The sequence below is a fragment of the Nomascus leucogenys genome, chromosome 7b (assembly GCF_006542625.1).
Source record: "Nomascus leucogenys isolate Asia chromosome 7b, Asia_NLE_v1, whole genome shotgun sequence".
Taxonomy (NCBI): Eukaryota; Metazoa; Chordata; class Mammalia; order Primates; family Hylobatidae; genus Nomascus; species Nomascus leucogenys.
In genome coordinates this window covers 13,138,241-13,161,081 of record NC_044387.1, presented here as the reverse complement: position 1 = coordinate 13,161,081, position 22,841 = coordinate 13,138,241, and the positions used below count along the sequence as shown (strand labels likewise).

The 22,841-nt window shown below is 55.6% G+C and overlaps 1 protein-coding gene across 2 annotated transcripts; it reads right to left on the bottom strand.

Moving 5' to 3' along the window:
• Positions 1-10,115: 10,115 nt before the first annotated feature.
• SSTR3 (somatostatin receptor 3) lies at positions 10,116-18,390 on the bottom strand. 2 transcript variants are annotated; one of them, XM_003264717.4, is made up of 2 exons: positions 17,729-18,390; positions 10,116-13,735 (listed from the first exon to the last, which is right to left on the bottom strand). In XM_003264717.4, exon 2 carries the CDS (start codon positions 13,697-13,699, stop codon positions 12,443-12,445), a length of 1,257 nt encoding a protein of 418 aa, XP_003264765.1. In that variant the 5' UTR covers positions 13,700-13,735; positions 17,729-18,390; the 3' UTR covers positions 10,116-12,442. The 2 variants fall into 2 exon arrangements, with proteins under 2 accessions (XP_003264765.1, XP_003264766.1); XM_003264718.4 differs by lacking the exon at positions 17,729-18,390 and adding an exon at positions 16,453-16,599.
• Positions 18,391-22,841: the final 4,451 nt, after the last annotated feature.

Here is a 22,841-nt window from a genome sequence, read left to right as displayed (position 1 = left end):
CACATGGTCACAAGGTTAAACTTCCAAGGACGTAAAAAAAAGACAAGACAGAAACCTCATCTAGTTTTTCTTTCAGGGACCTGCCGCAAAGTTTGTAACTGACGAGTTTGCTAGGCCAACTTGAATAATGGGCTGATAGAGGTCCTAGGCCCACATTCTCTCCTATAGTACCTCTTTTTATGACAGATTGACACAGAAAGAAAAATTTGTAGCACAAAGTACACCAGATTCTCTAAAGCTTAAGACTAGCCCCCACGAATTCTTTTTCGTATTAATCAAATTCCTTGCAGGAGAGACAAACAGTGATTTTTATCATTTATTCAACCAGTTTGCACCAAGAGAGGCCAGAAGCCTGACTGGTAAGAAATTCTTACCCTTTGCCAGCATGCCAGGTTTCTGGGTTTCCTTTCTCTCTGTGGCTTTGATGGCCCTGCTTACTGTGCCATTGCTATGGGGGCCAAGATACGTTACAAAAGAAAATCGTCTTTTTCCATTTCATGGAACCACAGGCAAAAGCCTCTTAATTTTGTAAGATGCTGTCCAACAGGCTGCATGGGGAAACCAAATTAACATTTTCCATTCCAGGATACTGGCCACCCCACTCAGTGCCCAACATCAATCTGGCAAGGCTCAAACTTGCTCCCAATGGCCCTTGTCATCTTTCATCCACTCCAAGTGAGGTGGAATGCCCTCCAACCAGGAGTTTCAACATGTGGTGGCTGGGCAAGATGGAAGAGTGGACAGTCACCCTGAGTGACAGAAAAGATAGAAAAGAGAAAGGAGAGAGGAAAGACAGCATTGCCTGCTGGGGGGTGGAGAAGCTGAGGAGCTCAGGGAGGCCAGAGGCATCCATTCCACTGACACTGGGTCAATAGTTCAGGAGGTCGCTTGTCAGTAGCAAAGGTATCTTTTCCAGCAATCTCATCATCTCTGAAGTTTCCCCCTTTGGGGAGAAGAAAGCTCCCCATGTCCCATGATCCTGTACGTGCCTAATCCTGTCACTCACAGCTGTCAGCAAACAGTGAAAGGCAGATTAATCCAAAGAGAATAGTGGTTAACATCCCATAGTGCCTAATCCATTTCTCCTTACCAAGGGACTTGACCGAGGAGGACCTCTAACTCCCTAAGGACTCCAACCTTCTTCAGTTGGGCCTCTAACCCAATTTCTGACAAGCATCTTTGCCCTTTACTAAGATGGGCCTTTAACCCCCTATTTCTGAGGAGGGAACCTAACCCAAATCCATACATTACCCAGAATAAAATATCCCTCACTTACCCAAAGTCAGCCAACTGGGGCTGTAGTCTATTTCCTTTGGGTTGGGGGTTTCTCTGGTATCGTCCCTTCGTGGTTCACCAGAAAAATGGTACTGGAAAGGGGTCCCAATCCAGACCCCAAGAGAGGGTTCCTGGACTCGAACAAGAAAGAATTTGAGGTGAGTCCACAGAGTAAAGTGAAAGCGAGTTTATAGAGAAGTAAAGAAACAAAAGAATGGCTACTCCATAGACAGACCACCCCTGAGGACTGCTGGTTGGCTGTTTTTATAGTTATTTCTTGATTATATGCTAAACAAAGGGTGGATTATTAATCAGTTTTCCAAGAAAGGGGAGGAGATTTTCCCAGAACTTTCCCAGATTTTCCTCCCACTTTTAGACCGTATAAGGTAATTTCTGGACATTGCCATGGCATTTGTAAACTGTCATGGCGCTGGTGGGAGTGTCTTTTTGCATGCTAATGCATTATAATTAGTGTATAATGAGCAGTGAGGATGACCAGAGGTCACTTTCATCACCATCTTGAATTTGGTGTGTTTTGGCCGGCTTGTTTACCCCATCCTGTTTATCAGCAGGTTATTTATGACCTATATCTTATGATACCAGTCCTGCCGACTCCCATCTCATCCTGTGACTAAAAATGCCGAACCTCCTGGGAATGCAGCCCAGCAGGTCTCAGCCCCATTTTACCCAGCCCCTACTCAAGATGGAGTCGCTCTGGTTCTAACACCTCTGACACGGGGCCAGGGCGGCAGCCAAGTCGCTCCTCCATGCTCCAGCCCCAGCTACACCAAAGTCTTCTTCCTCTGACTGGAATTCTGCCACTGTTACTGACTCACCCTGGTCTTCTAGAACTATTCCCCTGTGGAAATGACCCCCAACAAGTTCACAGGAGGGTGGCCCGTTTGCCTCTGGGTCTGGCAGGGTCCTGCCTCAGTTTCCTTCTTGTTAGACGGGGAAGTTTGGCACAGACTCTCTGCCCTGGCTTCCTGGGGCCCGAGACTCCTGTATAAAGACTGTTTCAAATGTCCCTTGCCCTCCACCAAGGGATTTGGTGGGTTTTGGCCGGCTTGTTTACAGCATCTTCCTATTCTACATTTGTCGAGGACTTACTGCCTGGGCCAGGTCTCATCTCTCTAGGGGCTTTTGGTCCCCAAAGGGTGTTTATATCCATTACTTCAATTAGTCCTAGGGAGCTGGGGTCAGGCGGCTGAAGTGACTTGCCCAAGGGCACATAACTGGTAGAGAGGAGCAAAGCCCCCTACAGAAGGGAAGACTCTCCAACCCGATGGAATTCCCTTGGGGCTTGGGCATGGGTGGGGAACAATGCCTGCAGATCAGGGCCGTCCTGGGAGTAGGGAGGTGCAGGAGTGCGGGGACCCCGGCGGGGAGTGGGGATATATTTAAATCTGGGGCTTCAGGTGCTAAATCCGAGTCCCCACTCACAGCTGGACAAAGTGTGGAGGATGGGACAGCCCCTGGGCTGTGCATCCTCAACCAGGGCTCATCCTTGGGCCTCCAATTTCCAATTTATTTGGGGGGGGATAATCAAACAGAAGAATATGAAGCCTGGAAAGATCATCAGAAATGATCTCATCTGATTCTTTCATCTGACCAGCAGGGACACTGTGGCCCAGGGAGGATTTATCTTTGGCCCAAAGGTCACGTAGCAGACTGCAGTCCAAGCTGGGATGACAGCCAGACTCTCCCAACCTCCAGCCTTGTGCTGTCACCCCTCCTAAACCGACTTGGAATCCCCCAGGTCGTCCATTCAGGGGTGCAAGGGGGCCCAAAGGAAAGCAGACTAAAGGACTTTGGCCGCTGGGAACACCTAAAGGCCTGCACTGGCCCTGCTCTCTACGTGGCCCTGCCCCAGGCAGCATTCCCAGGACGCAGAGCCAGGGCTGCAGAGGGAGGGAGCCAAGGGGAGCCTCCCTCCCTGCAGCTTCTAAGGGAAAAGGGTTGAGTCGGCAGCACTGGAGAGGGAGACAGCTCCTGGCTGGCTCCAAGCCTTCGGGCTTAGAAAACCTGACCTTCTGAGGAAACGGGGATGGAGAGAATGATCAATGGGACTTGGGGAGAAACAGGCTGGGGACACAGGAATGGTTTTGTCAAGGGCCAACTGTGTGCCTGGCAGTATTCCATATCGCCCTCAACAGCTCCTCTGCAGAGAAGAGCTGCTCAACCCACTTCACAGGTGAGGAGGCTGAGGTCTGAAAAGCCAGGCAACTCACCAGGTTCTGGGGCCAGCTCATTTGGCTCCCGGCCATGCAATGCCCCGGAGAAGAGCCTCCTGTCCCTCTAGGTGCAGGGCAGCTGGAAGGAGTCAGAGCAGACAAGAGAGAACTCTGGAATATTACACTTCAATATTTTCCCTCCCATTAGCTTTGACCGTGCCTGAAAATTCCTCCATTTGTGCGTCATCCGTTGGTATCCCAGCCTTTCTGACGATCTCCTCAGCGGGCCAGGTGGCCTGGAGACAGAGCTCCAGCCCTGGGGCAGACAAACCTGGGTGATGACTCAGCTCCCCCTCCTAGCTGTGTGGCCTCGGGGCAAGTTTACCTCTCTGAGCCTTGGTGTCCCTGGGCCAGATAAACATGGGGAGGCCAGGACCATCGGAGCCGACTGGTGGAATGCCCGATGGGGACGCTCCCCACTGGCCACCCATCAGTAAAGCTGTGTGCCCTTTCCCAGGCACCCTGGGACCCAGGACAACAGCATGACCAGGAGGAGCGCAGGCCCAGGGTGGCTCTCATCACCCTGCTATCACCCCCAGCAGCAAAGGAGTAACCCCAACGCAGAAACCCAGGGTACAGGCCCTGTTTCCACAGCCACTCCCCACCCTTTCCCCCGCCCCCAGAAGCTGGCTTTTCTGCCCCACCCATTCTGTGGGCCTTCCATGTCTTGACTCCTCTAATCCTTCCAACAATGCTCTGAGGTAGGCACACGTGTTACCTCGTCTGTCCATTTTACAGACGAGATAGATGAGGCACATACTGACCAAGAGCCAAGCCCCTGGCCACCATCCTCCACTCGCCCACGTTCCAGCCCAGGGTCAGGAGAGGGTGTGAAAATAGGCACATTCAGTCAGCGCTTACAAAGCACCGCGCGCTTCATGTATTTAAAAAATAAAATGTGTGCCTGTCAAAAAAGGAGACAGGACAGTAAACATGATGATTTCTGGCGTCCGCTATGTAGGCCGTGAGTGGCAAGTCACAGATCTAATTGTTCAAGCGCAGAGATCAATTTCAACAAAGGAAGACGCGAGCGCCTCCTGCCGGGCAGAGCCCCCACGCCGGGGAACCTGGGACGCTCCCCGCCCCCCGGCCCCCGCCCGCCGCCCCCCGCCCGTCCCACCAGCCCGTCCCCTCAGGGAACTTTGGGGCAGGCCAGGGCGCCCATGCACTCGCTTCTTCCTCCAAACCCCCGCAGTCCCCGCAGCAACCCCCAACCCCCACACACAAACCGGCTTCCTCCCGCGAGGAGAGCCCCAGGCCTGGTTCTACCGAATCCCCCGCGTTGACCTGCCCAGGGGCCGGGGAAAGTTTCGCTCTCCGGACGCAGGTTCCCCGTCCTGGGCTTTCAGGACTTCGGATCCCAAAGGTGTTCAGCGGAGTTGGGCGGGCTGTCATGTTTTACAAAAGGGGACACTGAGTCTGGAGAGCGCCAGCGCCGCGCCAGGCCCTCTGCCCCGGCGGGAAACCTGCTGATTGTTGGAGGACACTGAGGGGCAGCAACTTCCTCCCCCGACACGACAGAACAGTGGCAGAGCCTGCCTGTTGGGGCGTGCGGCTGGCGCCAACCTCTCCCTTTCTCCCTGCAAAAAGAAGGCGAACGACGCCCCCACGCCAGGCTCGGGGAGCCCCTCTCTCTCCACCCGCTTCGGCCTCAAACCCTGGCTCGTGTCTCCCTCTGCATGGCCCAGGGCCCAGGCAAGCGGGACCCCCACAACCACGACAGCGCCAAGGGCCAAGGAGCTGCCTCTCTGGCCTACAACGCCGGGCCTCGCGCCCGGAGGGCGGAGCCGCAGCTGCGCCGGGAAAGTGCCTTTGCGCTTCCGGCGTGGGGCGAAGCCGAGCAGATCCGAACAAGGCCGAGTCTGGCCGAGTGCTGCCGAATACAGCCGAGCAGAGCCGAGCCTGGCCGAGTGGAGCCAAGTGTAGCCGAATAGAGACGAGTCCAGCCGAGCGGAGCTGCGGGTCGGATACCACGCGGCGACCGGGCGAGGACTGAGGACCCGCGGCGCCCCCTGCCGGACCTGGGGAGCACAGAGCCACACGCCAGCCGTCCCCGCAGCCCTGCGACGGGCCTTTGAGATGGGCGTGGGAGCCCGTTTTTCCGGATGAGGAAACTGAGTCTACGAGAGGTTCTGAGGCTGGCTCAAAGGCACTCAGCGCTAAGAGGCAGTGGCGCTGGGGTTCAAACCCGATTGGGTGGCCAGGAGCTCACCTGCCACTGCTGCCCACGTAATGGGCATCGTGCGTTTGTTCCGTTCTCCCTCTGGTAGCTGCCGTTTGATACGGCCCAGCGGGGAGAGCCCCTCCCTTCTGAAGAGCAGGCGCAGGGTCTCGGCTGGAGCTCAGAGGCAATACCTGATCTTACAGAGGGAGCGACCAGGCAGGCTCTGGGGCCTGTTGAGCCAGCAGTTCCCCTGAGCAAATATTGACACATTTGCCGGCCATTAAAGCGGACAGGAGGGTGGAGAGGCCACATCCCAGCTCTTCCCCTGCTAGGCTCCGATACACCCCACCCCAACCGTAGGCCTCAGTTTCTCCACCTGTAAGATGGTGACAGAGGATGTGGGTTCCAGGAGAGTGTGAGCCAGAACCTGAGGTGTCTGGGACCCCAGGGGACCCTGAGTGTGGCCCAGGCACCTTTTTTTTTTTTTTTTTAAGATGGAGTCTCACTCTGTCGCCCAGACTAGAGTGCAGTGGCACGTTCTCTGATGACTGCAACCTCCGCCTCCTGGGTTCAAGCAATTCTCCTGCCTCAGCCTCCCGAGTAGCTGAGACTACAGGCCCGTGCCACCACCAGGCCCAGCTAATTTTTTGTATTTTTAGTAGAGACGAGGTTTCACCGCGTTAGCCAGGATGGTCTCGATCTCCTGACCTTGTGATCCGCCCACCTCGGCCTCCCAAAGTGTTGGGATTACAGGCATGAGTCACCGCGCCCAGCCGGCCCAGGCACTTTTTTTGAGCCTATGAGAAAGTGAAGGTTTGTCTCACCCTCCGCACACAAGTGTGCACTCATGTGTACCCGTCATTCACCCCTCAGTGTGGTACACGCTGCTGTGAGGCTTGCTGGAGGCCTGCTGGGATTCTGGGGAGGAACCAAGGTCCCCATGGGGCCTGGGCTGCCCTCTGCCTGTTGGGTCTTCCCGGAGGGTGTTGTCTGCCATGGCTAGTGGCCACCAGGGACACCAGTGGCCTCAGAGCTCTCCCCACCCCTAGCATCACTCCCGTCCACTCAGCCCCCATTTTCATAGTTTTGTTTTTAAACTATGGGCCCTGGACTAGGAACTGTGTTTTGGGTCTGGCTCAGACCCAAAACAGCCCTTGGCCACCAGGCTCTGGACCCTGTTGGAGAGTTTGAAGGAATGAATGGGTTAACCCAACAGGTCCTCTGGGAGACCCAGGAGAGAAGGAGCCGTTATGTCCATTTTGCAAGTAGGAATTTTGAGTTTGCTAGGCCTGCCTTAACAAAGCACCACACACTGGGTGACTTAAACAACAGAAACTGATTGTCTCACAGTTCTGGGGGCAGAAGTCCAGGCTTGGCCTCAGCAGGGTTAGTTCCTTCTGAGGGCTGCAAGGGAAGGAAGAGCTGTTTCAGGCCTGCTCCTAGCTTCTGCTGCGCTGGTAATCATTGGCGTTCCTTGGCTTGCGGATGCCAGTGATACCTTCATGTTCACGTGGCGTCTCCCTGGGTGCCTGTCTGTGTCTGAATCTCCATCTTTTTTTTTTTTTTTTTTTTTTTTTTGAGATGGAGTTTCATTCTGTTGCCCAGACTGGAGTGCAGTGGCATGATCTCGGCTCACTGCAAGCTCTGCCTCCCAGATTCAGGCGATTCTCCTGCCTCAGCCTCCCTAGCAGCTGGGATTAGAGGCACATGCCACTATGCCTAATTTTTGTATTTTTAGTAAAGATGGGGTTTCACCATGTTGACCAGGGTGGCCTCAAACTCCTGACCTCAGGTGATCCGCCCGCCTCGGCCTCCCAAAATGCTGCAATTACAGGCATGAGCCACCGTGCTTGGCCTCCCCGCTTCTTAAGGACACTAGTCGTATTGGATTAGGGGCCATTCCTGCTCCAGTATGACCTCTTCACTATCTACAACTGTGATGACCCCATTTCCAAATATAACGTCACATTCTGAGGCTCTGGAGGTTAGGACTTCAACATAGAAATTTAGGGGGGACAGAATTCAGCCTTAACAGGAATGGATGCCCTAGAAAGCCCTGTGTGACACAGCCTCTGTCCCTAAAAAGGGGCCTCTTTGCTACCTTTCTTCCTTTCACTCACTGCCTTCCTCCAGCTCAGGGCCTTAGCACGTGCAGATACCTCTGCCTGGCACACTTAGGCTGAAACTTCCACTCTAGATGCAGCTCCCACCAGCCCCCAACCCTCCTTATGCTCTCCCAGAGCACACTGCACTTCTCCCTCCCCACTGAGCCCCCAAAATAGGGCTACACTTCCTTATGTGGTTGCCTGTGAGTGCTAAGAGTGCAGGACCCGTGTCCATTTGCCTGCACTGGCCCCCAGCCGCATGTCAGGTCCTTGCATACAGCTGGTGCTCAGAAAAGCCTTTGTTAGCTAAGTGAACTACATCCAGAGGTGAAATAAATGGCCCAAGGCCACACAGTAGGTTTGCTGCGGGAGACACAGGGCCCAGGCCTGCTGACTTTGGCCCCGTGACTTTCGGGGAGACATTTCTCCCTCAGCCTTCCAGCAGACTTGCTGAGATGCTCACCAGGACCTGCCAGAGACAGGGAGTACCCTGAGGCCTTGGCGGGATGGTGGCCTTGCACAGCTCCAGGGGGTGCCCCTCACACTACAGCCTGGCCTTCTTGCCGTGTTTTTCTTTTTGTTTTGGGTGGGTTTTTTTGGTTTGGGGTTTTGTTTTTGAGATAGGGTCTCCCTCTGTCATCCAGGCTGGAGTGCAGTGGCACAATCTCGGCTCACTGCAACCTCTGCCTCCCAGGCTCAAGAGATCCTCCCACCTCAGCCTCCCAAGTAGCTGGAACCACATGCATGAACCACCATGCCTGGCTAATTTTTGTATTTTTGGTAGAGACGGGGTTCCACCATGTTGCCCAGGCTGATCTCGAACTCCTGAGCTCAAGCAATCTGCCCACCTCGGTCTCCCAAAGTGCTGGGATTACAGGCTTCAGCCCGACCGCTCGCTGTGTTTTCTTCTGTGTTGAGTCCTGTGGAGTCCGGCTGTCAACTCCCATGGGTCAGTGGCCTCCACCTGCCCCATCCCTTCTAGGTAAAGACGATCCCAAAGATCTGGGGGCCGTGGTCTTTCCTGCCCCAGGCCCTGCGGGTTCCCAGCTCCCCTCTGACAATGCTGATGCTGATGCAGGAAGTCCTGGTCCAGAGCCTGGTGGCCAAGGGCTGTTGCCTGGCAACTGCCTCCGAGAGACAAGTTCAAGGTAAAGCCTCTGGTCCGAGCAACTTCAACGGCTGGAGGAGGAGGAGAGGAGTGGGCAAGGTGCGTTATCATCACTCCTCCCTCCCTGCTCCTGCGCACAACTGCAGAGCCTCCCCTCACCCTACAGCCCCAATGGCTCCCCTAACCCACAGATTCTAGCCCCAACCCCATACAAGCTCCTTCAGTACCCCCGCCCCTTATCACTCGTGTATTCAGAGGCGCCATGTTGTAGCTTCACAGGAGGTTAGAGGCACAGCGTGTACAGTCCCCCCTGGAGTTGTGACATGCAGTGGCCCCCTTTGTTCATTCATTCCAGATACTCCTAAGAAAGGCCACGGCAGCACTGCCAGGCCCTGGGAACACAAGGCTGCCAGACACACGTGTGTGGGGGACAAGCACACGTACACGCAGGCTGCACGTGAGCATGCACAGGCGGGGACACCCAGTGTGGTGGGGAAGCGAGGGCTGCCAGGGCCAGACGGGGGACCCTGCCCAGGCAGCCACTCCCACCCAACGCTGGGGCCCCAGCAGTTCCTCTGCTCCCACCACTTGCACACCAGCCGCATGTCACACCTCAGTGCACATTCACTCACAGACGCAGCTAAGATGTCCCGACCACCTACTATGCACCCTGCACTGGGCTCACACAAACCTGGACACACAATATCACACCCAGCAAAGGCAGCCACACACAGCAAACCCCACACACGCCCAGACCCGCATGTTGTTGGTTGTTGGTGCCTGGCCCACCTCCCCTAGCCATTAGTAGGCTGTCCCTGACCCACCCCTGCCCCACAGGCCAGGCCAGAGTGTCCATCACAGTGCCCTACCTTCTCTCTGGCTGGAAATGTAGGCACATGACCCGCACCTGGCCAACCATGGCACCCTATCACCGCGTCTTTGGTGATTGGCCCAAGGGACCAGCATGTGACCTAGTTGGAGCCAATCCACTTTCTTCCCTGAAATCTGCTATTTAGATAATAGGGAGAAAGGACATCTACTGCTTTTGGATCAAGATCTATAAGGATGTGGGCTCAGCCCCATCAAGGGTATCTTCCATGTTCTCTGAAGGACCTGGACTCTGGGAGGTCACACCCAAAGAGGCCAGGGTGCACGGAGCCCACACGCCTGCACATTCACACCCATCTGGACACAGTGTCTGGTGGAGAAATTGGCCCAGGCCACAGCTGTTATCAGGTATCACCGTCTTTATTGACAAGAGCTAGAGACAGAAGCAGCAAAGGGTTTCTTAACTGGCCTCCCAGGGACCCTTCTAGGACATTACTCTCCTGTCCTAGGCAGCAAGAAAGCAGAATCAGCCAGAGAAGGCCAGAAGGCCAGGGCATCCCTCCTCCCTTGGACCCTCAGATCTTCCTCAAAAAACCCCAGACCAAGTCCCTGGGCCTCCAGCCTCCATCTCCACACAAAATGTGGTTTTGTAAACTTCCTTCTCCTCTGACGGTCCCACACTCTCCCCAAGCCCTGCCTCCCTGACCCTTGGCCTCTGACCCCCCAACTGCCCATTTCTCATGGCCTACAGTGTCCTCACCCCAAAAGACAAACACAGAGAGGCCACTTGATGAAGGAGAGGGGGGGTATAGGCCAAGCCTGAGGGTGAGGAGGGCACCCCCACTTTATAATCTGATACACCCCACCCTACCCATTGCAGTGAGCCTGGAAGTTACCTCACATGACTCATTTTCTCGTTAGATCCCAGGAGGCAGCCAAGCTGGGATTCACCTCCATTTGTTGATGGGGAAATTGAGGCCCGGAAGGCCAACGCCAGCCCAGGACCCTGAGGTGTGCTGAAGATCCAAGTCTCCAAAAGTCTGGTTCCTGTGCTTTCCCTGACGACCCCTGCCCTCTGCAGGGGGTGGGGAAACGGAGGGATTTCACTGGGGGTCTCACCCTCCCAGGGCCAGCCTCACCACAGCTCTGAGGGACTATCTCTGGGAGGGAGTCTAGGCCCAGCCTTGGATGGTGGCTGCTCCCCATGGTCCCCCTCGATAGTCCCACTTCAGCCTCTTCTTGTCTTCCCTGGGCCTCCCGACCTGTAGTCACCAGGATGATAGGGCATGGGGAGGCCTGCTTCCCACCCACCAGTAGCTCCCCAGTCCTCCCAATATCCCTGGTAGCCAGCTCCACCCTAGGGCTTTATTAAGGCCTGAGCCCTTCTTGGCAGCACTCTCAGGCCCCTCAGGGACACAGGCCCTGTGCCTGTCTGTACTCTGTGCATTTGCCGTTGCACCCTGGCTGTTCCACCCTGATCATGTCCTTCCCTCAGTACTGGTTGGGTGGGGCTGTTGTTGGCAACTCAGGTTCACAGATGCTACCACTGAGCTCAGCCCAGGGGGGCCAAAGACGGCTCCAAGAAACAGATCTGTGCTTCTCCTTCCCCCTCCTCATCCTCCCCTTTCCCCCTTGTCTTCCTCTTCCTTCTTCTTCCTCTTCCTCTTCTCCCTTCCTCTTCCTTCTCCTCACAGCGTTCTTCAGACGCTCTGCCTTTCCATGCCAGTCCTCATGGGCTGGGTCCCTGCCTCGGTCTCCAGGAAGGGAGAATATGGGTCACAAGGAGAGGAACAGGGATGGCCCCTCCTGCAAGGAGGCGCCTGGAAGCCTTCAAAAGACCTGGGAACCCCCGGGAGCCCCTACTCCAGCCATAAGACCCAATGTGAGCTTCCTTGGGGATTGGGTGGCTGACCTCAGCAGGGGCAGAGCCAGGCTTTGGGTGGCCTAAGCTTATGCAGTTTGAGGTCCTTCTTTAAGAAAACGAATACCAAATGACAAATACAAAAGTAGATGCAGGGCCTTGCAAGAGCCCAGGCAGTGAGAGACCCTGAAGCTGGACTTCATTCACTTCCTAGGAAATTCACCTGCTCTTCCCGTCCAGGAGCACAGGACCTCCAGCGCTGACCGCCTGGGCCAAAAGGGCGTGGAGGTTGTTGGGTTTTCCCCGGGTAAAGCCTGAGGCCTCGAGAGGAGCAGAGCTGGTCCAAGGCCTCACAGTCGAGGGGAGGCAGCTGATGTGGGGCCTGATCATTTCTGCCTCACTCCTCCCACCAGGTTAGGCTTTCTTCTGTTTAGGTTTCCAGCCCAGCCCCCAGCAGCTCCTGTGTCCCTGACTCTGAGCCCAAGAAATCCTGGCCTTGGTTTATCCCTCTGAGGGCCAAGATTCTGGTTGATGCCCCAAGACACTCCATCCCTGGGGGGAGGCCAGTCTGCACCCACCTTTTGCCCACTCAGCCAGGTCAGCCCAGCAACAGTGCCCTCCAAACCTCTCATCTGCCATAGCTCATCCAGGCTGATGACTCCTATCCCTGAGTCACAGAGGAGAAAACAAGGCCCAGAGAGTGGAAGCAACCTACCCACGGTCACACAGCAAGTCCTGGCAGCAATAGCATCAAAGCCCAGGCCCCTCAACATCCCATCATGGGCCTGTGGCACCTTGGGAAGTAGGCCCTAGGCACACCCATGGCTTCTGCCTGTTCCTCGGGCCACCCTGGCTTTCCCCAGGCCCCTACAGGTAGCTGATGCGCATTGCGCTGGACTTCTCCCCAGTGGAGGCCTCTTGAGGTAGGAGCTGCTGCTCCTTGCTGGCCACTCTGCTGGGCGGCCGCTCCTGCCCGCTGGTGCCGGGCTGCGTGATCTGGCTGACCCGGCCGTTCATCTCCTTCCCCTTGCCCCCCTCCCTGCTCTCCTCCCCATCCTCCTCCTCCTCATCCTCCTCCTCAGTCTTCTCCGGGGGCCCCGCAGTGGGCTCCTGGCTGCGCACGCGGCGGGAGGGCCGCAGCAGGACCCTGCGGAAGCCCTGCTTGAAGCGGTAGGAGAGGAAGCCATAAAGGATGGGGTTGGCACAGCTGTTGGCATAGGGCAGCGCCACCACCAGGAAGTAGAGCCCGAAGAAGGCAGGCTCCTCGGGCAGTGGGCACACCACGTTGACGATGTTGAGCACGTAGAAAGGCATCCAGCAGAGCACGAAGAGCGCCACCACGGCCACCACCATGCGCGTGACCCTGCGTTCGGAGCGCCGCCGCCGCTGGCACGAGGGCGCCCACACCCGGCGCCCGGCTGAGCGCACCTTCACCACGATGAGCAGGTAGCAGAGGCAGATGATGAGCAGCGGCCCGAAGAAGCCCAGTGCGGCCGTGTAGATGATGAAGCCGGCTCGCCAGGCCGCCGCCGGCTCGGGCCACTGCATGTGGCAGGTGCTCATGCCGCGGGGCACTCCCGAGAAGACCACCACGGGCAGCACCACCACGGCTGAGGCCACCCACACGGCCGCGCTGACCGTGCGGGCCACCGGAGCTGTGCGCCAGCGGGCCGAGCGGGTGGGATGTACCACGGCCAGGTAGCGGTCCACGCTCATGACGGTCAGGCAGAAGATGCTGGTGAACTGGTTGATGCCATCCACCGCCATGACCAGGCGGCACATGAGGGAGCCGAAGGGCCAGTAGGACAGGGCGTTCTGGGCGGCCAGGAAGGGCAGTCCCAGCATGAAGAGCTCGTCGGCCAGCGCCAGGTTGAGGATGTAGACGTTGGTGACGGAAGGGCTGGCCGTGTGCCGCAGGACCACATAGATGACCAGCGAGTTACCCAGCAGGCCCACCACACACACCACCAGGTAGACCAGGGGGATCAGAATGCCACTGACGGCCAGCCCTGCGGGGCTTGGGCCCGCCGACACGTTGCCCAGGGTGGCATCTGGGGGCCAGGCCGAGGAGGCATTCTCAGGTTCTGAGGTCGTGAACACCGATGACGGATGAAGCATGTCCATGGCTGAGGGGAGGGTGGTCAGCAGTCAGCTATTTGCCTGGGGGAAGGAAAAACAGCTGGGTCACAGCAGAGAATGGTTTTCTCTGTGCTGCCCCTCCCATCATGCTGAACCTGGGGACCTGCTGCACGCCCATCCTCCCGTCGTCTGAGAGATTTCAGAAGATGGGAGGTGCTTAGCACGCACCATCTCATTCACCCTGCACAGCCCCGCAAGGCTGAGTCGTGTTATCCCCTTTTCTCAGATGAGGAAACTGAGGCTCAGGGAGGTGAGGGGATCATTCTCCATCATGGAGTGAGGGTGTGGTGTGTGGCATGAAGTCATACTGTTCCACCAACCAATACCTGCCCTTCCTTTCTACATGTGAGGCCCCAGCTGGCAGGGCCCTGTGAAGCGGGTTGCATTGCCACCAACAGGTCTCACCCTCACATCTGAAAAACACTGCTTCGTATCACAGGACCTTCACCTGGAAACCCGCTCCCTAGATGAACTTCAGAGGATCCATGAACACCCTGAACTCCAGGTGAAGGTTAATGTCAGATCTGTTATCAGATTCTTCACGTTCCAAATGGAGTTAAGAACTACAGGCTCGGGATATCCCCTCCCCTGGGAGTCAGAGTCCTTAGGTGCCCCCTCAGCCTGGGCCATCCCACTGTGCCCCTCTCAAAGGCCCTGCCCAGGAAGGTTGGCTGTGAACCTGGGGGGCAGGTGGCTGAGGCCCCTTCTCCCCAGAGGCCGGCTGGGGTTGGAGAACTTTACAATTCACTTAGATGCTATCCAAGAGTAGCCCCTCCCCCTGGCTGGAGGGGCCAGCTGCCCGGAGAAGGGGCATTTTCAGAAGGGATTTGCAGCACAAGCAAGAGCGCCCCCCCGCCCCACTCCACGTGCTTTCTTAGTGCCTTTCTCATCCCATGCCCGCTCGGAAGAAGCTGGGGCTCCTCCGGGCTCCCCCATGAGCCTCTGATCCCCTCCCGTGTGGAGTCTCCAGCCAGCTTTGGACCCTCCCCACTGCCTTCTGCCCCATCACTTTCACACAGGCACCAGCTCTGCCTCAGTGTCAGGCATCGAATGAACCAGAGAAGCCTGCAGCGGACCAAGTCCAATGCCAAGGGGAATGTCAGGCCCCATTGCAGAAAGCCACGCTCAGGAGGAGGCCCAGGCAGAGCCAGGCTGGAAGCAGGAGCCCCTTCTGGGGCCCGGACCACCCACTGCACCCCCTCTTCCTAATGATCCCCCAATCCCCTGGCTCCTGGCTGTCCTCGGATTCTCCCTGCAGGAAACCCTGAAGGGAGGAGAAATCTCTCAGAGGAGAAGCCCTTCTTCTAATATCCCCGACATGGGCCTGCACTTCCTCCCTCCAATGGGAGCTGTGGTCCGCACTGCCCTATATGGATGTGACTGTTGATGTGCAAAGCTCCTGGGAAGGGAAGGCACCCCAAATCCAAAGAAACGCCTCTGAGCATGCCTGGCTACCCCTGCCCCAAGGACCTGGGGCTGCAGTGGGCTCAGAGTGCCAGGCTGGGTGAAGCCAAGGGTAGCAAGGAACCCCTAGGCCGTGGCTTCTCCAAAAGCATCCCGAGCTGGCTGGGCTCAGAGCATCTCCTCCCTGTTCCTGGGGCTGGGAAAAGAGAATAATTCTGAGCCTGGGTCATCCCCCAACCTCTCCTCAACCCATCCTTCTCCCCAACCCCTCATCAGGTCTCCTGAGCCTGGGACAGCAGCACTAAGGGAGGGGCACCTGGACAGTGGGCTAGAGGATCCTAACAGTGCTGCCAGCTGCTCATCACTGAGCCCTGACTGTGCCAGGTGCCAGGCTAAGCTGGTGAACTGCAGTATCCTCTGATGTCCTATGAGGGAGGCACTACTGTCATCCCCACTGCACAGATAGGGAGCAAACGTGAGGTCACATGTTCTGGTCACAGCTAGGAAGGGGCAAATCTGGAAAGATCTGTAGTGACCACCTCTACGCCCGTTCCACAGGCTGGCAAACTGAAGCCAGGCCTGGGAAGGCACCCACCTGAGTGCCCAACTGGCATCCCTCTTTCCCAGTTGCCCCCAGGGCTTTGAGCTATGAGGATCATGGACTCAAAGCCTAATGGACCCTTAGAGATCTAAAAATAGAATTTTGAATTCTTAGAACAGTCAGCGAATCTTACAGCCATGAGATTTTAGACTCAGTATCCTTGAATCAGAGAATGTTAGAATTTCAGAATGCTAGAATGAGTGCTTCTCAGACCTGGAATTGTGGAACCTGGAACCTTAGAGTCCTGCCTCCTTGGTAGGGGACCCGCGTCACCATCCACCTTGCCGCCCTGTGCTGTGCGCAGATCCTCTTTATAGCATCCCTGCTGGTCAGCCAATCACAAGCCAGGGCTAGATGAGGGAGGGGAGCACCAGGCTCCCGAGAGAAGCAAGGAGCTGGGCAGACCTAATTTCCAGGCTTCAGGGACAGATGCCCCTGGGGTAGCCCACTGGGGGTAAGCTCTGAGGTTGCCCCACCCCCACGCCTGCCCAGCACACGTCTGTGCACCCACGAGCGCATGCGCTGACACACACATGGTCCTGGCAGGAACACGGTGTGCCTAGCCAGACCCTCCTTTGTACCAGGGCATGCAGTCGCCCCTCCCAGAACCCCTGGCCCCCTCCTGGAAAACTCTGTCTCCACCTTTATCTTGGCCGGTCTTCCCTGTCAAAGTTTGAGGGGCCCAGGGAGCAGAAGCAGAGAAATTACAGCTTTCCACGCACGTAAGCCAGACCTGCAATTGAGGTGCCGTCTTTTCTTCAAAGAGCTGGAATCCTGTGCATGATCTAGTTCATCCTTGAGAAGGAGGGACTTTTCCTCCCTGTCTGGTTTATCTTTGGCACAAGCTTGCCTGAAAGCTGGGGGCGGACTCCTTGGAGGACTGTTCAGGAGGAGACAGCACAGAGAGGGTGAGTGGCTGCCATGAGCCCCACAGCCCTAATAGTTCAGGGAGGCCAGGCACCCCAATCCGTTTGCCCATCTCCCACCCGCGAGAACACTGGCTCTTGAATGCAGGGGCCCTGAATGATTTATTACTTAGCCCCAGAACCTAGGACATCACCCAGAACAGCTGCAAATGTGAACAGCCAAGCAGTTCAGCAAGGAGAGCTCCAAGGTGGGACATTGTCCCTGGATGGAAGCCTCGGACTCACATCACGAGATCCTTGAGAAGCCCAAGAGGGAGAGTTTTTAGAGAGGAAGAAGTTGAGGCTCAGAGAGGTTAAGTAAGCTTCACAGGGTCACCCAGCTGGAGAGTGAGAAGCCAGAATTCGAACCCAGTTCTATCTGCTTCTAAACCATCAGTACCTCCTGGCCACACTGGCTCCTCTGAAGGCCTCAGGCTGAGAAGAATCAAAGGCCGTGACAGTCCTGAATAGTGCAGGGTGATGGCCCCTGGCTCTCTGCTTGTCCTCTACACGCTTGGGCCTTCCCCCCAAAGACACCTGGCTTATGCTTGCCAGTGCCAACTGACTCACTGGCACCCCAGGCCTGGGGCCTGATCCCAGGAGCACACCCCACAGGCCCAGCACTGGGGGCTTGGGCTCTGCTGCACAGCGATGATGCCAAATTGCTGTGTGACCTCGGGCAAGTCACTTCTCCCCCCTGCACCTCAGTTTCGTCACATGGAAGACAAGCGGACCCACCTCCCAGGGTTGTTTGCAAAGATTAAACGGAGGCGTGCCAAGCACAGTGCCGGCTATGGAGGGGGAGCTCAGGAGAGCTGCCACGTGAGCTGGGGAAACCAACGACACGATGCATCTGGCTCCCTCCAGCCCTGACAGCCTGCGACTCTATGATTCCGAGATCCTAGAATCGTGGCACGAGATTCTGAGACTAATGCCCCTGCCCCTGCAGCCCACCAGGAGGTCACAGGAAGGCCTCCCTCCTGCCTCCCTGGGACTCCCCACCCTCTGCCTCCCCAGCCCCAGCCTCCCAAGTTCATCCTGGGTAGAGCATGGGCTACCGGGACCCCACCCTTCGGGACATCATCCGGGCCCCAGCCTCCTTACCTGCCCATGGGGTGAGGGCTTCCCTCCTTGCTGCCAGGCTGGTTATCATTCTGCTGTCCCCTCTCCCTGCCCAGTCCCCAGGTGCCCCCAGGGCACTCCTAACTGGGGTCCCCACACGGCACCCACTTCTAGACTGCTTGCGGGCTCAGGTCCCCTCCCAGGCCCTCGGCCACAGCTGTCCACAGAGCCTCTCCCATCTGGTCTCCGGCCCTGACTTCCCAACCAGCGCCTGGTACGTCACCCCCCATCTCCAGGACACATCCTGGGGGGGGGCAGGGGCAAGGATTGGGGGGAGAAGCTTCCCAGGGTGAAGAAGAGAAGAGGGGAGCAAGGGACGCAGAAGCCAATAGAAATAGAGGGGAAAGGGGGTCGGGAGGAGGTGGAGAAAGAGAGAGAGAGAGAAAAAGGGAGGGGGAGAGAGAGAGAGAGAGAGGGAGAGGAGACCGTGAGTAGGAGGAAAGGCAGAATGAGGGGGAGTGATGAGAGATGCGTGACAGGGAGAAGACGAGGAGGAAAGAGAGGAGAGGAGACACGGGTGAGAGGGAGAGATGCAGAGAGAGGCAGGAGGGAGGAAGGAGAACGAGGGGGTGGCAGGGAGAGTGACAGAGAGGGACTGTGCCACAGATGGTGACATGGAGCCCGTGGAGGGAGCAAGCAGGGAGGGGCTGAGGGACAGAGAGCAGGTGTGGGGGGTGGGGGGCGGGGTGCAGGTTAAGGGAGGAGGCCCGGAGAGCGAGCAGGAGAGGGGCAGACCCTGTTACCGGGGAGATTTCAGCCACCCACGCCCGCTGGCCTTGGCTCCCGCAGGGAGTTGGAGAAAAGAATGTGCTCAGTGCTCAGGGGAGCTGAGGCTGCCAGCCAGTAGCCAGAGCAGCTCTGGAGGCCACTGCGGCACAGGTCCCCCGGGGCAACAGCTGTGTCCCAAGGCAAGGCTGGGTGTGGGGCTGGCCAGCCTGGGAGTCCACAGTCCAGCCCTGCAGTCGGGCACACCGGCCACAGCACGGGCCACCGGGGAGGCCGGGTGGGGGTCATTAGTCCTGGGATTGGTTAAACCTGGAGAGCCCCGGGCAGGGTGAGGAGTGGAAGGACAGAATAGAGAACCAATATTTTAGGCTTTGAGGGCAAAATCATTGTGCAGTGAGAAAACAGATTTTCACTATTTTGTAACTGACAAAACTCAAAATAGAATAATAATAATTGAGTCCAGTGTTTTGTAATGCGGGTCCACTAATGAGAAGAATAGAGTTCTTTTTAGAGGCATCACATTTTGCTTAATTGGAGTTAGAGTTAGTGTTTCATCAAACCGATTGCAAATGGTCATCCGTAAAAACCATTCTCAGCTCGTAGGCTGTACAAAAAAACAGGCAGTGGGTGGGATTTGCCCTGTGGGCCATATTTACTGATCTTTGGTCTAAGAGACTCTGGCCTATGGTCCTGAGCACAGGCCCAGCTGTCTTGGGATGCCGTGCCCCTGCCTGTGCTGATTCCTGCCTCAGCACAGGAGTGATAAGGAAAGGAACAGTCAGAGACGGAAGGGAGAAGGACACGCGTCTTGGCTGAGCACCTACTATGTGCCAGGCTGTACCTAGGCTGCTTTCCAAACTGGGCCATTCCCTGGGACCAGGGCTGGACCTCCTTTGTCACTAGGTACCTGGGGCTGCAGAGAACTGGAAGTTGAATTCGTCCAGAGGTGCCACCGTGCGTGAGGCAGCACACAGTAGGACACACCCGCTTCCACCCGGAGCCAGCCTGGTCTCTTAACGCTGCCCCTCCATTTGTCGTGTGCCCGGGGCAAGGCTCCAGGTCTCAGCCTCCCATTGTCCTTGTCCATACAAGTTCATGAGGTGTGGGTGGGCTCCTGGGAGTGTGTCCTCAGGGTCAAGGGTGGGTTTTCCATGGCACTGACCGCCCTCCCCTACCCACGGCTTCTCACTGCCCTCAGAATAAAGCTCTCCCGCTGCAGCCCACCTGGCACTGCACCCTCGAGTCCTGCCACCTGCATGGGCCTCCTCCTCTGCTGATTTCCCTCACCCCTCCGTGCCCTGGGTGCACCCAGCCTCATGTATTCGTTCACTTATTCCTGCAGGTTGGGGTACAGGGGCTGAAGACTGGACAGGGGAGTTTGAGCCCCAGCTCTATCCCTGCCGTGCACTGAACTTGAACTTCGGTTTTCTCCTTCAGTAGATTGTACACACCTGACTGCCTGGCCCGGGGGTTCTTGCGAAGGTTAAAGGAGTGAATGCTCATCAGTGTGCCCCCCGCCACACACCTCCCCAGCACCGAGCCTTACTGCTCCAGCCTGGAACCCGTCCACTGCTCTCCATCCACAGGCTCCCTTCTGAGCCAGGCCACTGAAGGGGTTCAGGACACGCCACCCCAGAATACACCACTCTGGCATATTGATTTCTTTGCACTAAAGGCACTTCAGAAACAGCAGATGCAGAAAGGGGGCTCTGACCTCCCCTTTTCTTCCTGAAAGCAGGAGCTAAAATGCCCTGTGAAAGACGCCTTCCCTATGCCAGGAGGAGGAAAGACATTACCAGATAAGGGGAGTCAAGGCCAAAAGAGATCTGTACGAACAGATCTTTTATTCCTTATCTTCCTAGTTACACAATTGCCATTCTTTGTTCAACCTGGTACGAAAGCCTTTATGCCTAGTCACTGCTTTGGGTCTTGGTCATCTGGGCGGGGGGTGGGAGGGCTCCCTTGTACATGTAAATGAAATCTGTATGTTTTTCTCCTGCTGATCTGCCTTATGTCAGTTTAATTCTTCAGCCCAGCCAGAGACCCTAAGACAGTAAAGAAGGGTTTTTCCTCCTCCATCCCATCATCACCTTGCACCTGCTTCCACCCTCGCCCCCTACTCAGCAGAGAGAGTGAGTCCATTATAAACATAAGTCATCCCAGCTGCCTCCTTGAGACCCTCCTATGGCCACCTGTTCCTTGTCAAATAAAATCCGCAGTCCCGACCACGGCCTAGGGACCCCACGTAACGAGCCTCAGCCTGCGCTCCCGCCACTCGGCGCTCTTCTCGTTCTAAAGCACCAGGGCCTCCATCTGAACCTCACCGGTGCCGCGAGTCCCTAGCAGGCCACTCCAGGTCCCCCTCTTCACCTTCAGCCCAGTTAGGCATCTGCTGCTCTGGCAGCCTTCTCCGGAGCCCTCCTCTTCTCCAACACTCCCTCCTTCAGGATTCCTTATCTGTAATGCAATGATTTTTTAATTTGCTTTTATTTTATCAAAGTACTGTTTGCAAGTAAATTTAGAAACTAGTAGAATAGTCCCCCCTTTATGCCCCTTATGCCTCAGGGAATACATCCCAATACCCCGAGTGGATGCCTGAAACCGTGGATTGTAGAGAACCTGTATATATATGCTATTATTTTTTCCTGTATGATGTTTTACATACCTATGGTAGTTTTTTTTAATAGAAACAGGGTCTCCCTATGTTGGCCAAGCTAGCCTCAAACTCCAGGCCTCAAGCGATCCTCCCACCTCAGCTTCTCAAAGTACTGGGATTATAGGCATGAGCCACCTCGCCCAGCCTGATAATTTTTTTCTTTTTTTTGAGATGGAATCTCGCACTGTCGCCCAGGCTGGAATGCAGTGGCGCGATCTTGGCTCACTGCAACCTCCACCTCCCGGGTTCAAGTTATTCTCCTGCCTCAGCCTCCCGAGTAGCTGGGATTACGGGCTGATAATTTTTTTAAAAATAAAAGGTCTCACCTATGTATTACTGAACCCAGCCTACTAGCGCAGAGCATATAAACAAAGAGAAAAAGTACCTTCCCAATCAAACATGTCCAGCTGTCCAGATAGTGGTGACATTTTCAGCTTGCTATGGTAATATGCTCACAACCTTGATACAACATAAATATGTGTAGCATCTCATGCTCAATTCCTTATAGACCCAGCTTGGTTCTTTCCAATATCTCCTTTTGGAGCTGTACCTGATGTTATTATCAGTTTTCATACAAATCCACTGGGGAATGGGACCGTTTTGCTTTTGTTTCTTGTGCAGGAATCACTTGATCCTGAAAGTCTTGTGAGAAGCTGTGGCGAGAAACGGAGTCAACCACACACTGCGATGGTGGAGAAAGATAATGTTTAATTTATAAATTAGGCACAGTTAAGAGACGAACAGCAACAATTAATAATACAATATACAATAGAACAATTATAACAATAGACTGTAACAGAAGTTATGTGATGGTGATCTCTCAGTCTCTGTCTTTTTCTTTCAAAATCTATTAATATTTTTGGACTGTGGTTGACCACAGGTAACTGAAACTGCACTAAGTGGACTACTGTAGTGCTGAAAAGGTTTATAACAGCAAAAAACAGCAGTCCTCCCGCATCCCTCCCGCCCCTCCCGTCCCACAGGTAATCCCACCCACTCAGCAATTGCTCCCTCAGTTAAACTCTTTCTCGCTAAATATCATATTGATTTTTTTATGTCTTAATCCCTCGATTTTACCCATTATCTACTGACTCCTCTTATAGTAGAGGAGAAGTTTACATTTCCTACACACTCTCACCCCTTCTCCCCCTCTTCTCAGTGTGAGTTTCTGTTAAATGCATATCCAGTGTTCCCATGATTAATGCAATGTAAATATTATTTCCTGCTCGGCCAGGAGTTCATCATTGCTTCGTTTTTTTCACTTGCTTCGTTTTTTGGTTTTTAAAAATATCTTCGATTTCTTGGACTAAGCATTTCCACACGTTCCTACAGCTTCGTAAAAACCACACGGCGGAATTTCCAGAGTCCAGCCTCAGGGACGATTTCATCGTGGAGACTGCCAAGCTCATCTTATCTGGGCCAGCTGCCCCTTGGGCCTGTGCGCAGCTGACATCCCAAGATTCTCTCTCCATTGTTGTTTGGGGATTCCCTTCAGCTTTTTCCTGTATTAATCCAGTTTCTTAGATTCCATGTCTTCCTTTTTGATGTTTTATTCTCTCGTTTTGTGGGGGACTTGGGGTTTCATTTGTTTTGTTTTGTTTTTGAGACAGGGTCTTGCTCTGTCACCCAAGCTGGAGTGCAGTGGTGCAGTCTCGGCTCACTGCCACCCCTGCCTCCCAAGCCCAAGCGATCTTCTCACCTCAGCCTCCTGAG

Excerpts from the sequence above, each read along its gene's own strand:
- SSTR3 (XM_003264717.4), bottom strand. The coding sequence starts at position 13,699 with ATGGACATGCTTCATCCGTCATCGGTGTTCACGACCTCAGAACCTGAG.